The sequence below is a fragment of the Balaenoptera ricei genome, chromosome 18 (genome assembly GCF_028023285.1).
Source record: "Balaenoptera ricei isolate mBalRic1 chromosome 18, mBalRic1.hap2, whole genome shotgun sequence".
In the NCBI taxonomy this organism is placed as follows: Eukaryota; Metazoa; Chordata; class Mammalia; order Artiodactyla; family Balaenopteridae; genus Balaenoptera; species Balaenoptera ricei.
Genome location: NC_082656.1, coordinates 18,473,428 through 18,488,377, shown reverse-complemented (window position 1 = coordinate 18,488,377; position 14,950 = coordinate 18,473,428). Strand labels below are relative to the sequence as shown.

Below are 14,950 nucleotides of genomic sequence, written 5' to 3'. Positions count from 1 at the left end.
TTGATGTGTGTCAGTAACTACACAGGCTTGAACAGCAATTTTGTTTTTAACAAATAAATATTTAAGGTTAAGCCCGCATGAAAAACAGATTAGTTCCCTTTTAAATTACAATGCAATAGGCATAATATTTGAAAAGTGTAAATACAATTATTTGACTCTTTGAAATTTCATGTTTTCAGAGTATTGTGCCAACAACATGCTGACCCTCAAAATGGTAAGTCTCTAAAATTTAGTGTTGCGGGTTTAAAGAAAGGTAAACCTTCGGTAAGACATGGAATAATCTGATTTACTGGCCTAAGTTAAAATACAAATTTTTGAGTCAAAATGTTACATACTTTTAAAATTGTCAGTCCCTGTGCGGTGCGCAGTATGATGGACTAAACTTTTCTTCTTCGTGAACTAGACCTACTCTCAATGAAGGCTTTGTCTGGTGTCTTCCATTCTCACTTCAGTCAGCAAACCGAACTGAAACCCGGTAAGGAGCTTGACTTTTGTGACTACTTGTCTTCTAAGAAGACTATCAGAATTTTCAGTAGATAAAATTGATAAAGTGCTGTATGTTCCCTGAATGCAATTCTCCTAAGAATGCATGATTAGCCTTTCCGTTCTGAGGAAAACTGGGTCCTGGCTAGCTGGGGTTACCTGGCCTTTGTGTACTGCCGGAAGAGCAGTCTTGCCAATACTAGATGTGGAATGCTCTCTGTGGACAGGAGTCGGCCCTCTTTGGAAAAGGCTTAGTTCCCTGTCATGCCAGCTGCATTTTGTGGTGGTAAGCAACGCTCTCTAAACAATAGCGTTACCCTTCAGCCATTCTTCAGCCATTCCCCTTGCAACTTATCAGAAATACTATCTAAAACATTGCTGTCAGTCAGTGTCTACTGACAGGGAAAGATGACAATAATGTATTCGTTTTAAAAAGCAGATTATAACACTGTTCGTAATGAATCCTCTCCCCAGAGGAAACCATCGTTGTTTCTTTCAAATTCTTCCAAAAATGTTCTGTGTATAGAAACATACCTACTACTATATTTTGCTTTTTCACTTCGTGTATCTTAGAGATTCTTCTCTATCAGTGGGTATAAGTAGATCTTACCTCATTTTTAAAAGGCTTCATAGTATTCCACTGTGTATATTATTCAGTTGTATAGCTGAACCACAGTTGAACTAGTCTCTGCGAGACTGTCATGTAAGTTATTTCCAGCTTCTTCTATCACATTTAATACTGTAGCTAACATTTTTTTCCACTCATCTTTGTGCCTTTATGTAACAATACTATTAGAAAGACTTCCTGTAAGTAGATTGCTGGGTCAAAGAGTATAAACAATGAAACTTTGGGTAACTGTTGGCTAATTATCTTCTAAAGAGGCTGCACCAGCAGTACACATTGACCCAAATCCTTGCAGACATTATATATTATACATCTTAATCTGATCAATGAAAAATTCTACCTGTTTTACTTTGCATATCTTTACTTATGGGTGAAACTGAGTATATTCCCCCCTTTTTTTTTTATTCCCCTATCTTTTGATCAATTATATTTGCTTTCCTGTGGCCCAATTTATTTTTCTGTTTAATGAACCCACTCTCCAGAGTTCCCCATTTGCCCATTTTTCTACCCAATTGCCTTTTTCGTATTGATTTATAAGGTTTTTATATTTTAAAAATTGGACTTTTGTCGGTTTTTTTTGCAAACATTTAATCTAAGTTTGACATATCTTTTGACTTTGTTATAACCTTTGGCATATAAGAGTTGTACATTTTATGTAGTCCAGCATCAGTCTTTTCCTTTATGGATTCCAGTATCTACATAATTTATATTTTTCTGCTTACTTTTCAGGAGTGAAAAGAAAAAGGGGAAGGAAAAAACGTCTCTCAGCAGGCAATCCTGTACAGGTAATTTGACTTAATTTCGTTATAGCTTTAAGTTTCTCCATACAATGTCTTTTTTTTTTAACCTTCTGAATTTCAGGTGACACAATGATAGATGATGATGAATATTAAAGAGAAGTTGGATGTGTCTTGGGTATCCAAGCACATAACCTCCAGGAGGTGACTGTCCCCTGACTCCTGTAACACATCCCCTGGTACCAAATCAGGGAGAGGATCTGAGCCCACAGGGTGTTTATGGTCTTAAAACAGGCATAGGTGCAGTGGAACATCCTTGCCTAGCCAAGTATTTCCCAGCTGCAGGATCCACATTTGACCTAATTTGTGACTCATAATTTTCTGGATTCCTGTTCTGTGTAAAGCATATGAAAATGTTTTGGGGATTTGCAACAGCTCATGTAAGCTAAATTAATATGAGCCAGCAACCTTCACCTCTCACCCTATTTATACAAGAGGTGCTTGTTACACCTGTTAATGTTTTATTAGACAAAACAAAAATACATTTGATGTTTACATCTACATATGAACACAGAACATGATTTTCACCATAAGCATATCACTGAATTTGGTTTTCATTTTATGCAATACAGTAAGTCCCCTACATACGAACCTTCAAGTTGCGAACTTTCAAAGATGCAAACGTGCATTCACACGTCTAATCACATTCATGTGTCTGGAGTACGTTGTCACGTGCGTGCATCCTCTACAAGTGGTCGTGCTTTTGTGTACTTTACTGTACAGTACTGTATACAGTAGTACAGTAACTTTATTTCAAGCACAGGACCCGAACGTAGAACAGTACACGAAGGCTGCAGCAACTGTTAAGAATGCAATCCAGTGCTACCATGTCATCGATGACAAGAAAACAAGAGCTACTACCCAGACATCATGGGATCGTTTTGTCAAGAGGGTAGATAGAATTGAATCCAGCAAGGAACCAGAACTTGTGCCATCAACGTCAGGCGTGAGTGAAATTGCAGCTTGCCCTCCGTCTATTGCTGACAATCCTTCAGCTCTACCATCTCCCACCTCCTCTCCCTCCTCCAGTCAGTAACTCTTCTTGCCTGTTTGTTCGATGCCAGCCCGTGTGTGCCAGTTGTTGTACTGTACTACTGTACTTTTCAAGGCACTGTTCTGTAAGATTAAAAATGTTTTATTTTTTGTTTTTTATGTATTATTTGTGTAGAGTATCATAAACCTATTACAGTACAGTACTATATAGCCAATTGTGTTAGTTGGGTACCTAGGCTAACTTTGTTAGACTTACGAACAAATTGGGCTTACAAATGTGCTCTTAGAATGGAACTCATTCATATGTAGGGGACTTACTGTATTAAATGTCAACAGTAAAAAATTAGTGTAAAGTAATCTTCATCTTTCTCTCCTTTTAGCCACCGGAAAGAATGGCATTGGATAGGAGGGAAAAGGATGGCAGACACACAGGTTTGCTATAAGTTTTGTCTGTTAACGAATATGACTTACAGTACTTAGTACCATTTCAGAGTTGGTATCGCACTTTATTATTTAGAATTTCAGAGTTGGTATCCCACTTTATTATTCTAGACTTGTAGTAATGAATTATAAGAACAGAAATCTTTTATCGTAATTATTCACTCCATCATAACCCCAACAGATCAAAATAACTTAGGTTATAACTTAGGTTGGGATGGTCCAACTGCTCTTCAGTATTAAGAAAGGAAACAGCTCTTGATATAGAAGCCAGGGTTGCCTGAGTTCAGAATCCAATGACATGCCACCCCTCACACTGTGACCCCGCCCCCGCCAAGAAGCTGAAGCCAGTAATTGTAACTTTCTGTTAAGGAAACAGACATTCCGTAATAACAGTCAACTGTGACAGAAAAAAATGAGGGAGGCTGTTATCTCAAAGATTTGAAGCTAAATTTTAGAAAATTCTCTTTATTCATATAATTATTCTAAGCAGAGAAGCTTTTATGTTCACTTTTTATAACATTTCATTCATTGTTTCAGCTTGAAAAAAATGAGGTATGAAAAAAAAAATGAGGTATGATGAAATTACAATTAATAGAGAAGATAAAGGTGCTGTACGTATTATCTAATAATGCTCATCCACCATTAGGCAAAGTCTGAAGAAGTGACCATAAAATGATGTATGATAGCTGTCCTGAGACAGACGATTTCCTTCTGAAATGTTTTTTTTATTCTTAGATGCAATTGTGAAAGTTGCTTTTCTTAAGAAATGTAAAGAAGCGGGTCTTCTTAATGCTTTATTTGAAGAAATATTAGACAAACTTCATTTGATTCAGGAAAGACTCATGGATGAGACCACTTCAGAATCAGGTATTGAAATAACAAAATTTCTACATATAGAGACTTCTCACAGACCTACATGTTAAACAAAACAAACACCCCCCCCCCCCCAAAGTACACATTTTCTTTCTGCGCTGTGTTTTCTTTTCCGTCTTTATCTCATTCTTGAGAGCTTGTTTGGAGGTTCTAGCAGGGGAGCGCAGCTACTCGTATACCCTTGACCGAAGAACGGTCCTCCTCTATCGGGGAAGGTCATCTTGTTCGACTGAGCGCGCAGCTTCGGGAGGGACGCACGTGGAGTGGTGAGGGAGGAAGGGGACACCCGCCTAGCCAGCCAGATAGCCGAGTCAACCCTGGCGATCAGTGGGGTGACAGATGTCACAGCCAGATCGCCCTCACAGCCTTTATCTCATTCTTTAATACAATTTATTGTTCCAATCTCTTGTCTTTTTATAAATCAACAGGAGGTAGGTAATTCACAAAATCATTACTTTAGTAAAAAATACCCTGATTCCCTGAAAGTTTTAATGTCTTTTCCAGAGGTTCATAACTGAGTGACCATCAAGAGAACGGTCAAGTTCAGAACCAGGTTCAGTCACACACCTGCGCTCCCCCCGCCCCCCGCAGCTGAGCATGCTTGCTGCTAAGATCTGAGAATGACTGACATTCATTATGCTAGTTTTGATTTGACTCTAATTCTGTTCCTTAAACAAGCAAGTGCCTTTTTTTAATACTGTAAAGTATAGAAGAAAGAAGTAATTTTAATGTTTTGGTTGATGTTTGGTTTAGTTAAATGTGGCCTTTCAGAAAGAGCTCTTCGGGACGCTGAAGTTCCATTTGTACATGCAGGTTATACAGCCACTTAGCCTTCTCATAACCTGTGTTAGGAGCTTAAAAACTTTATTATAAATACAGTCGACACATAACATGGGTTTGTACTGTACGGGTTCACTTATACCTGAATTTTTTTCAATAAATACTACCCAGTAAAATACTATACAATCCGTGGATACAGAACCACAGATACAGAGGACCCACGTATTTGGGAGGCCGACTGTAAAGTTAGTTATGCTTGGATCTGTGACTGCACTGGGGTCAGCACCCCTAAGCCCACATTGTTCAAGGGTCAACTGTATAGCTGTCTTAGAAGGAAAACCTTGACAGTATGTGTATTTTAGGCAACAATGTAAAATGTATGATTATTTGAAAGGGATGTTTTTCTACAGGACGAAACCAAAAAGTGTAGTTAAGAGAAAACAGACATTTCCCAAAGCTCATTCATTACATTCTTTTGTTCCTTTACTCTTGTCTCTAGACCAAGCACATCTCGAACTTGAGCATGCCCCTCAGAACCACCTGGGGGGTTTGTTAAAACAGATGGCTGGGCCCCATCCCCGGAGGTTCTGATCCAGTAAAGGTGCTAAGAATCTGCATTTCTAACGAGCTCCCGGGTGAGGTTGCTGCCACTGCAGACCACAGGGGACGCCTGCTCTGTGTGCTTTTCCTTTTTGCGGGTTACTCTGTGAGGTGTTTCTGCCTATGTAAGCTACTGAAATTAAAACTGAAAATGTTTTTCTTCCTCCAGACTATGAAGAAATTGGGACTTCACTTTTCGACTGTAGATTGTTTGAAGATGCATTTGTAAATTTTCAAGCAGGTATGTGAGTTATAACTGAGCAGCAAAGTTTATAAACATTTATCATATATATTAAAATAACACTATTCAGGTGATAAAAATCCTATTTTAGAAGAATGTTCACCGTTGCCTTAAATGAAAAAGCCCATTACAAAACAATATGAGCCCTCACACACACAAGAAAAAATATATATACACAGGGTCACACATGCACACAGAAAAACCGCACATAAATGGAAACAGTAGTTATCTGTAGGTGACTGGATTATAGTAATTTCTTCTGTCTTAGTGCTCATTGTATTTTCCACATTTTATACATACACACAATGCTTTTGTAATCAGAAAAAGAACTCATCTGAAAAAGTGGAAACAAAAAATTTATTGCGAAATGGAAGTATTTGGGCACCACGTTTGGAAATCAGCAGGAACTGGTGAGGCTGTGATAAACCATGCTGCACTGTCTCCCTCTCACTTAGTATGATGTGTAAAAATTTCAGTTCTTTCAACATTAATCTTCAAATCTAATGGGAGAGGGAGGGTTGTGATTGATTGATTCTAAAGTTCATCATCAAAAAAAAAAAAAAAAATAGCCAAGAAACTTTTGAAAAAGAAAACCTAGTGAAAACAAGAGTGTTTGTTAACCTTTCCATAAAACATCAAACAAACAGTGGTCCTTTCACCACTATTTCAGATGCCTTCAAAACAGGCTAAGTTTCCACATTGCTGAGTCTGACCTGACTTCTCCATCAAGGCTGCCACACACAGCTGGGCAGGTTGTGCACCGCACATCCGGGCGGGAGTGGAGAGCACAGGCTGACAAAGAGTTTAAGGCAGAGGGCTCCCCCTGAAGTTGTACACAAACAGTGCCCTAAACTCTGTTCTTTTCCAGAGATGTATTTGTCTTTCCAGCAAATGTATTAGGAAAATAATAGATTTTCCCTGTGGAGAAAATATTAGTTCATATTCCTGTCTCAGTATACACAAGCCTTTCTCATTTTTGTTTTCATATTACACATTTCTATTTGAATTTTGTATTACATTTATAATCAGCAGAAAAATAGTCAACAATATTGTGTCTTTTTTACCAGTCTCTTGAGAATGTCTGCACACATCTTACGGGAATATCCTTTTTTTTTTTTTTTTTTTTTTTAAAGCAGCCTTTAAATTTTTTTCTAAAAAGCTTTATCTTGTAGGTGACTTTCATGTATGTTTATTTTTCTTTCATATAAAAGTAACATGTTTGGAACATGTCACTACCTAGGTTAAGTTACTTGGGAGTACATACAGTATAGTGTAGTATTTGGGGGGTGTGAGCTCCCAGAGGTGACACTATTTGGAATCGCATGAGAACCAACTTAAAAGACTTAACTTCTCACACCCCAACTGATAAAGACTCTTTTGCTTAATTCAGCCTTTTCAGTGTTCCAGAAAGTTAACTGCAGGTATACAGATATTCTAAGATTTTGAGGTTTTTAAAAAATTGCCACTGAGTAATATTATAATTTATAAAGCCTAACTAAAGTAGCTTCTAAGTTTCCACAATAAAAGCATTCCTATTTCTAAATAAAACCAAAAGCTTTTATGTAACATTAAAAATTGGATGCATTTCTCTGAAAGATTTGCCCTTAACCCTTGATAGTCTAATGGCATCCTCTCAACAAATGGATATTGTGTAGCATGAAGGTTATTTAGTCGCTGCTTTCAAATACTCAAAAGTATACAGAAGTGCCTTTTCTGCTATAAATGTATACAAAATTTTAAAGATTTACAGACCAGCTTTATGTGTGATAAATACTGGAATTCTATCCTGAACTAGAAGAGAAAGCAAAGGCAGAAAAGCATCAATTCCTGCTCACAAGACCCTAGATCCTTTTCATTTGGGGCACAACATTGTGTACTATGCACTTTCAAAAGAGGCTAGAAATAGTACATTGTGTATAAAACTACTGAATAAAACCTGAAATAATTTTCTTATTATAGCAATAGAGAATAAAATTCATCAATCTGAAGAAAGGCAGCGGCAGCTGAAGGAAGAGACTGAGCTACTTCAGAACTTAAAACAAACCTTGTGCTCTGAGCTTCAGTCAAGTTCTACTTCAGATTCTTCTCTGTCTTCTTAAGAATGACCATTTCCTAAGCCAGGAATCAAGCACGGTTGTAAACAGGCTGAAAGCTGGAGACGGGCCTGTGAAAGCCACACATCTTTAGCACTAGGCCCCTCGTGTCTCTCTGGCCCTCAAACTTTGATCCTCACCAGCCCTTACCTGTTCTTGCTGATTTGGCATCTTATGCCTTTTTACTGCCTCCTCTTCCTCATCATCATCTCACTTGTACCCCTCCCCCCCCAATAAAATATTTCTGATTCTACTTGAGTAAATTGGACCATGCCTCCCATCGCTCTAAAAATCCTTTGGTGGATTTTTAGATTTTTAGATCCCGCCTCCCCCACCCCCACTACAGTGAGCTAAGTGGATTCCAGGTGCTCCTGCCCCCAGGGCCTTTGCACATTCTGCTGTGAAGTCTTCACTGCTCCTCCTGCGGATGTCCTCATACCTATTCCATCTGAGAGTACTTTCTCTTCATATCCCTTCTCGGTGTAAGCCACTCTATCATACCTCAAACCGATGGAGTATAAGCAGTCTGAGGGCAGAAACTCACAATTCCTGTGTTTTCCTCCCTGTCACATTCCCAGCAGCTAGCGTGCTCAATAAATGTTGAAAAAATGCATAAACTGTTTTTATCTTTTGAGACTAGTTCCAGCCTGTAATGCTTCTTTGATAAAATAAATCTGAACGTTATACCTGTACCAAACATACCTGTGTCTTTTTTAAATTTCTCTTCAGCCAGTCAGCACATGGGCATAACGTCATCTTCAAAATAAACATTTAAAACTGGATGGTCTCTCTGAAGGTTTTTCTCAACCTGACAATATACAATTCAGATTTGTATGCCCTACTACCATGTCTGACCTCTGAAAACTTCACATTTCTACTTTTCTACCACACTACTTTGATCCACAGTAGTGCTACATTTCAACATGAGTTTGATCTGAGTCTCCAACATGGTATCTGGCACATAATATGCTCGATATCTGCTGAAGAATACGATGTAAACGAAAGAACATGTCCATTCCTGTTGTAATGGCAACCCCAGCCCAAGACATTAATAACTGCGGGGCAAAATCTCAATGGTTTTCAAATTTGGGTACACATCAGAATCACCTGAGGCACTTAAAAAACTATGGAAGCCGAAAAAAGATTTTAGAAGATGGCAGAGTAGACTCTGAGCTCACTTCATCTCACAGGCACACCAAAATTACAACTATTTATAGAACAACTATGGATCAAAAAGACCGAAGCAAAAAAAAAAAAAAAAAAAAAGACTGAAGCAAACAGAAAAGATCTTCTACAACTAAAGATACCAAAAAAACCACAACCAGACGGGGCGGGTGGGGGGTGGTGGTGCAGAAACACAATACAGTCGAGACCCACACCACTGGGTGGGCGACCCACAAATGGGAGAATAATCAACTGCAGAGGTTCTTCCCAAGGAACAATGGGTCTGAGCCCCACATCCGGATCCCCAAACCCAAAGGTCTTGTGCCAGGAAGCCAAGCCCCATAACATTTGGCTTTGAAGGCCAGTGGAGCTTACCTTTGGGAGTCCCAGAGGGCAGGGGGAAATAGAGACTCCACTCTTAAAAGATGTACCCAAAAGCTCATGCTCCAGGACCCAGGGCAGAAGAAGTATTTTGAAAGGAGCCTGGGACAGACCTACCTGCTGATCGTGGCGAGTCTCCCAGAGAAGCAGGAGGCAACCGGAGCTCACCCTCGGGACAAAGACACTGGCAGCGGCCATTTCTGGGAGCACATTCCACCACGGAGACACTGGTGCCTACATGCGCCATTCTGGAATCCTCGCTCTAGCTTATTAGTCTCAGGATCCAGCTGTGCCCCTGCTCACTATCCTATAGGTACCGGTACCGGGATACTTCAGGCAGAACAACTGGGGTGGAGCATACACGCCCCCTTAAGACCCCTTGAGCCTACAGCTGTCCCTGGACACAGCCCTGCCTACCAGAGGGCCCAGGACCCAACTCCACATACCAGTGCACAGGCACCAGACCTAGACACCCTGGGACCCAGCTCTGTCCACCAGTGGGCAGGCATCGGCCCTAGAATCCCCAGGGCCCCAGCCCCACCCACCAGCAAGTCTGCTCTAGCCTTAGGACCAGCCTCACCCCTACAGGACAACCACAGTCCTGTAGCCTGCCCATGGCAGGCCGCAGCTCACCCACCAGCAGGCCAGCACCAGTCCTGGGACCAGCTGAGCCCAAGCCCCGCCCACCAGGAGGTAAACACAAGCTTCAAGACATGCCAGGCCCTGCAGCCAGCTGTGTCAGGAAATGACCCCACCTGCCAGCTGTCTGACACCAGCTCTGGAACCCCTGGGCCCTGCAGTGACACCCCAGGACCTGGCTTCCCCCACCAGTGGGTGGGAACCAGCCCCGGATCTCATGGACCTGACTCCTGGCTCCAGTGAGCCAGCACGAGCCCCAGGGCCAGCCTCCCGGGGTTCCACAGCTGGCCACCTCGTGATCCTCTCTGCCAACCAGTGGCTGGCTCCTCCATACAAGTCAGGGCCTGGCAACCAATCAGACCAGAGGCCAGCCACACCCACCAGGCTGCCCACAGTAGTCAGCCCACCGCAGCAGAAGGACCCACGCAGCCCACATGGAGGGTGCCCCTATAGCATTCAGCTCTGGTGACGAGAGGGGAGTGCATTGCTGGGACACGTAAGACATCTCCTACAAAGGGCCACTTTTCCAAAGTCAGGAATCATAACCAACCTACCTGATACATAGAAATAAATACAGTAAGTTAGGCAAAATGAGGGGACAGAGGAATATGTTCCAAACGAAAGAACAAGATAAAACCCCAGAAGAAGAAATAAGCGAAGTGGAGACAGAGTTCAAGGTAATGATCATAAGGATGATCAAGGAATTCAGAATAAAAATAAATAAACAGAGCAAGAAGTTAGAAGTTTTTTAAAAAGAGAAAACATCAAGAACAACCAAACAGATGAAGAATACAATAACCGAAATGAAAAATACACTAGAAGGAATCAAAAGTAGACTAAACGACACAGATGAACAGATCAGTGAGCTGGAAGACAGAGTAGTGGAAATCACTGATGCTGAACAGAAAAAAAAAAAAGAATAGAAAGAAAGGACAGTTTAAGACACCTCTGAGACAACAACAAGCATACTAACATTCACATTACAGGGATCCCAGAAAGAGAAGAGAGAGAAAGGGCCTGAGAACATATTTGAAGACACAGTAGCTAAAGACTTCCCTAACCCTGAAAAGGAAACAGTCACCCAAATCCAGGAAGCACAGAGTCCCAAACAGGATCAACCCAAAGAGGACCACACCAAGACATATTATAATTAAAAGGGCAAAAATTAAAGATAAAGAGAGAATATTAAAAGCAACAAGGTTTTCCCTTGTTGCTTTCCTTAAAAGCAACAAGTTATCAATACTTATAAGGAAACTCCCATAAGGATATCAGCTGACTTTTCAGCAGAAACTCTACAGACCAGAAGGGAGTGGCACAATATATTTAAAGTGATGACAGGGAAAAACCTACAACCAAGAATACTTTACTTGACAAGGCTCTTGTTCAGATCTGATGGAGATCAAAAGTTTTACAGACAAGCAATAGCTAAAAAAGTTCAGTGCCACCAAACCAGCTTTACAAGAAATGTTAAAGGAAATTTTTTAGTGAAAAAGAAAAGGCCACAACCAGAAACATGGAAATTATGAAAAGAAAAAGCTCATTGGTAAAGGCAAACATACAGTAAAGATAGGACATCATCCATGAACAAAGCTAGCAGGAAGGTTAAAAGACAAAAGTAGTAAAATTGTCTATATCCACATAAGCAGTTAAGGGATACACAAAATAAACAGATTTAAAATACGATGCCAAAAACAGTAATCATGAGGAGAGGAGAGTACAAATATAGGGCTGTTAAAATGCAGTTGAAATTAAGAGATCAGCAACTTAAAATAATCACATATATATAGAGATTGCTATACAAAGACCTCATGGTAACTGCAAACCAAAAATGTATAATAGATACACAGACGAAAAAGAGAAAGGAATCCAAACATAACACTAAAGATAGTCATCAAATCACAAGGGAAGAGAAGAAAGAAGAAGAAAAGAACAAAAAAGAACTACAGAAACAACCCCAAAACAATTAACAAATGGCAATAACTACATACATATCAATAATTACTTTAAACGTAAATGGACTAAATGCTCCAATCAAAAGACATAGACTGGCTGAATGGATACAAAAACAAGAGCTGTACACATGCCTCCTACAAGAGACTCACTTCAGATCTAAAGACGCATGTAGACTGAAAGTGAAGGGATGGAAAAGGGCATTCCATGCAAATAGAAATCAAAAGAAAGCTGGGGTAGCAATATTGTACCAGACAAAATAGACTTTGGGGTGGGAGAGGGACGATGGACGGGAGGCTCAAGAGGGAGGGGATATGGGGACATGTGTACGCATATGGTTGATTTGCTTTGTTGTGCAACAGAGACTAACACAGTATTGTGAAGCAATTATACTCCAATAAAGATCTATTAAAAAAAAAAAAAGACTGTAAAGAAGGACATTACATAATGATCAAGGGATCAATCCAAGAAGATGTAACAACTGTAAATATATATGCACTCAACATAGGACCACCTAAATACATAAAGCAAATATTAACAGACACAAAGGGAGAAACTGACAGTAACACAATAATAGTAGGGGACTTTAACACCTCAATTACATCAATGGACAGATCATCCAGACGGAAAATCAATAAGGAAACACTGGCCTTAAATGACACATTAACCACTGACAAAACAGAAAGACAACCTACTTAATGGCAGAAAATATTTGCAAATGATACGACTGATAAAGGGTTAATATCCAAAATATATAAACAGCTCATACAACTCAACACCAAAAAAACAAACAACGAGATTAAAAAATGGGCAGAAGACCTGAATGGACATTTCTCCAAAGAGGACATACGAATAGATGGCCAACAGGCACACAGAAAGATGCTCAACACTGCTAACACCAGGGAAATGCAAATCAAAACTACAATGAGATATCACCTCACACCTGTCAGAATGGCCATCATCAAAAAGACCACAAATAGGGGAGCTTCCTGGTAGTCTAGTGATTAGGATTCAGTGCCTCCACTGCTGTGGCCCGGATTCAATCCCTGGTTGGGGAACTGAGATCCCACAACTTGCACAAAGCGGCAAAAAAAAAAGAAAAAAGAAAAAAGAAAAAGACCATAAATACCACCAAATGTTGGCAAGGATGTGGAGAAAAGGGAACCCTTGTACCCTAATGGTAGGAATGTAAATTGGTGCAGTCACTGTGGAAAACAGTATGGAGGTTCCTCAAAAAACTAAAAATAGAACTATCATATGATCCAGCAATCCCACTCCTGGGTATATACCCAAAGAAAATGAAAACACTAATTTGAAAAGATATGTGCAACCCAATGTTCATAGCAGCATTATTTATAATAACCATGATACAGAAGCAACCATGTGTCCACCAACAGATGAATGGATAAAGATGATGTGGTGTGTGCGTGTGTGTGTATACTAGTCAGTCATCGAAAAGAATGAAATTCTGACATTTGCAGCAACATGGATGGACCTGGAGAGTTTTATACTTAGTGAAATAAGTCAGAGAGAGAAAGACAAATACTGTATGTTATCACTTATATACGGAATTTAAAAATAAAACAAACTATTGAGTAAAACAAAAAAGAAACAGGCTCACAGATACAGAGAACAAACTAGTGGTTACAAGTGGGGTATGGGAAGGGGGGAGGGGCAAGATGGGGGTAGGGAATTAAGAGGTACAAACTATTATGTATAAAATAAATAAGCTATAAGGATATACTGTACTGCACAGGGCATATAGCCAATATTTCATAATAACTATAAATGGAGTATAATCTATAAAAATTTTGAATCACTATGTTATACATCTAAAACTAAGATAATATTGTAAATCGACTATACCTCAATTTAAAAAAAAAAAAAAAACCAAGACTCCATCCCAGACCCACTGAATATAGATTTCCCCTGGTCTAGATGATGCTGTAACTTCAGCTCCCCTCCCTGATGTTACATCCTATAGCAAAGCTTATCTGAGTAACAGTTCTGATGTCATGATGTTTATTTCTTAAAAAAAACCCTCTGTCCACCACTTTACTTTCAAATTTCATGGTGGTAACTCAGTACAAGGGAGCAACATGTATTTGTCATCAAGTGGCAAATATCGGGCAAATTAAAACAGACCTGGATTTTTACTTTAGCAGTGCCACTGCTGAAAAAAATTATTTAATATGAGACTAATTCTGCCTACTTTATGGTACAAAATGTGGGCACTAAAAAAGAAAATGCATGTGAAGCACAGGGCACAAAATGCCTGGCATTGTGGGAAATAAATGTTCTCATCCACACCACACACACCAACACATGCCCTCCCCTTGCCAACATTTCTGCCTGAGGGGCCCTGGTTTATTTTCCCCATTCTAACCAAACAAACTTCCTTATGGTAAAATTCTGGAAGGCTCATTATTCCCCACCTCTAAGCCTTTGCTTGGGCCACTTACCGCTGTTTTGGAAATGAGCTAAAAGGACATTTGTGTTGCCCCGTATGCTGCACAAACATGACCTTCAGAACAATTGCTTCTCATACTAACCCTATTGGGTTTCCTCTCAATGACTTACAAAAAGCTGTTTATAAATGTTATTAATGTTGTTAATTCCTAAACCTCTCTCCCAATAATTTTTACATTCCTTGAGGATAGGGACCATGCCTCTCCCTTCATTTATAAGTCCCCAAAAGGATCCAGATACATTTTTCTACTGTGACAGTTCAATTGTAGTATCTTGCAACAGGAATAAAACCAAAGCATATCTTCTGGGGTGGGGAGGATAGTTGAGAAACAGCATGTTCATGGTGATACCTGTTTTTAGTCTGATACCCAAGAATCACAGTACTGGTTTTTTTTTTAAACTGTGGCAAAATACACATTAC

At 39.8% G+C, this 14,950-nt stretch overlaps 1 protein-coding gene across 2 annotated transcripts in view; it reads left to right on the top strand.

Moving 5' to 3' along the window:
* Positions 1-8,623, top strand: part of SETDB2 (SET domain bifurcated histone lysine methyltransferase 2) — an 82,998-nt gene extending 74,375 nt beyond the window's left edge. For both annotated transcript variants that reach the window (XM_059902609.1, XM_059902608.1), the window contains 7 exons: positions 180-214; positions 404-475; positions 1,838-1,893; positions 3,279-3,330; positions 4,075-4,206; positions 5,762-5,833; positions 7,793-8,623. In XM_059902609.1, coding sequence (XP_059758592.1) covers positions 180-214; positions 404-475; positions 1,838-1,893; positions 3,279-3,330; positions 4,075-4,206; positions 5,762-5,833; positions 7,793-7,932 — 559 coding nt within the window. In that variant the 3' untranslated portion in view covers positions 7,933-8,623. The remainder of the gene's footprint in view (positions 1-179; positions 215-403; positions 476-1,837; positions 1,894-3,278; positions 3,331-4,074; positions 4,207-5,761; positions 5,834-7,792) is intronic.
* The last annotated feature ends 6,327 nt before the right edge of the window (positions 8,624-14,950 follow it).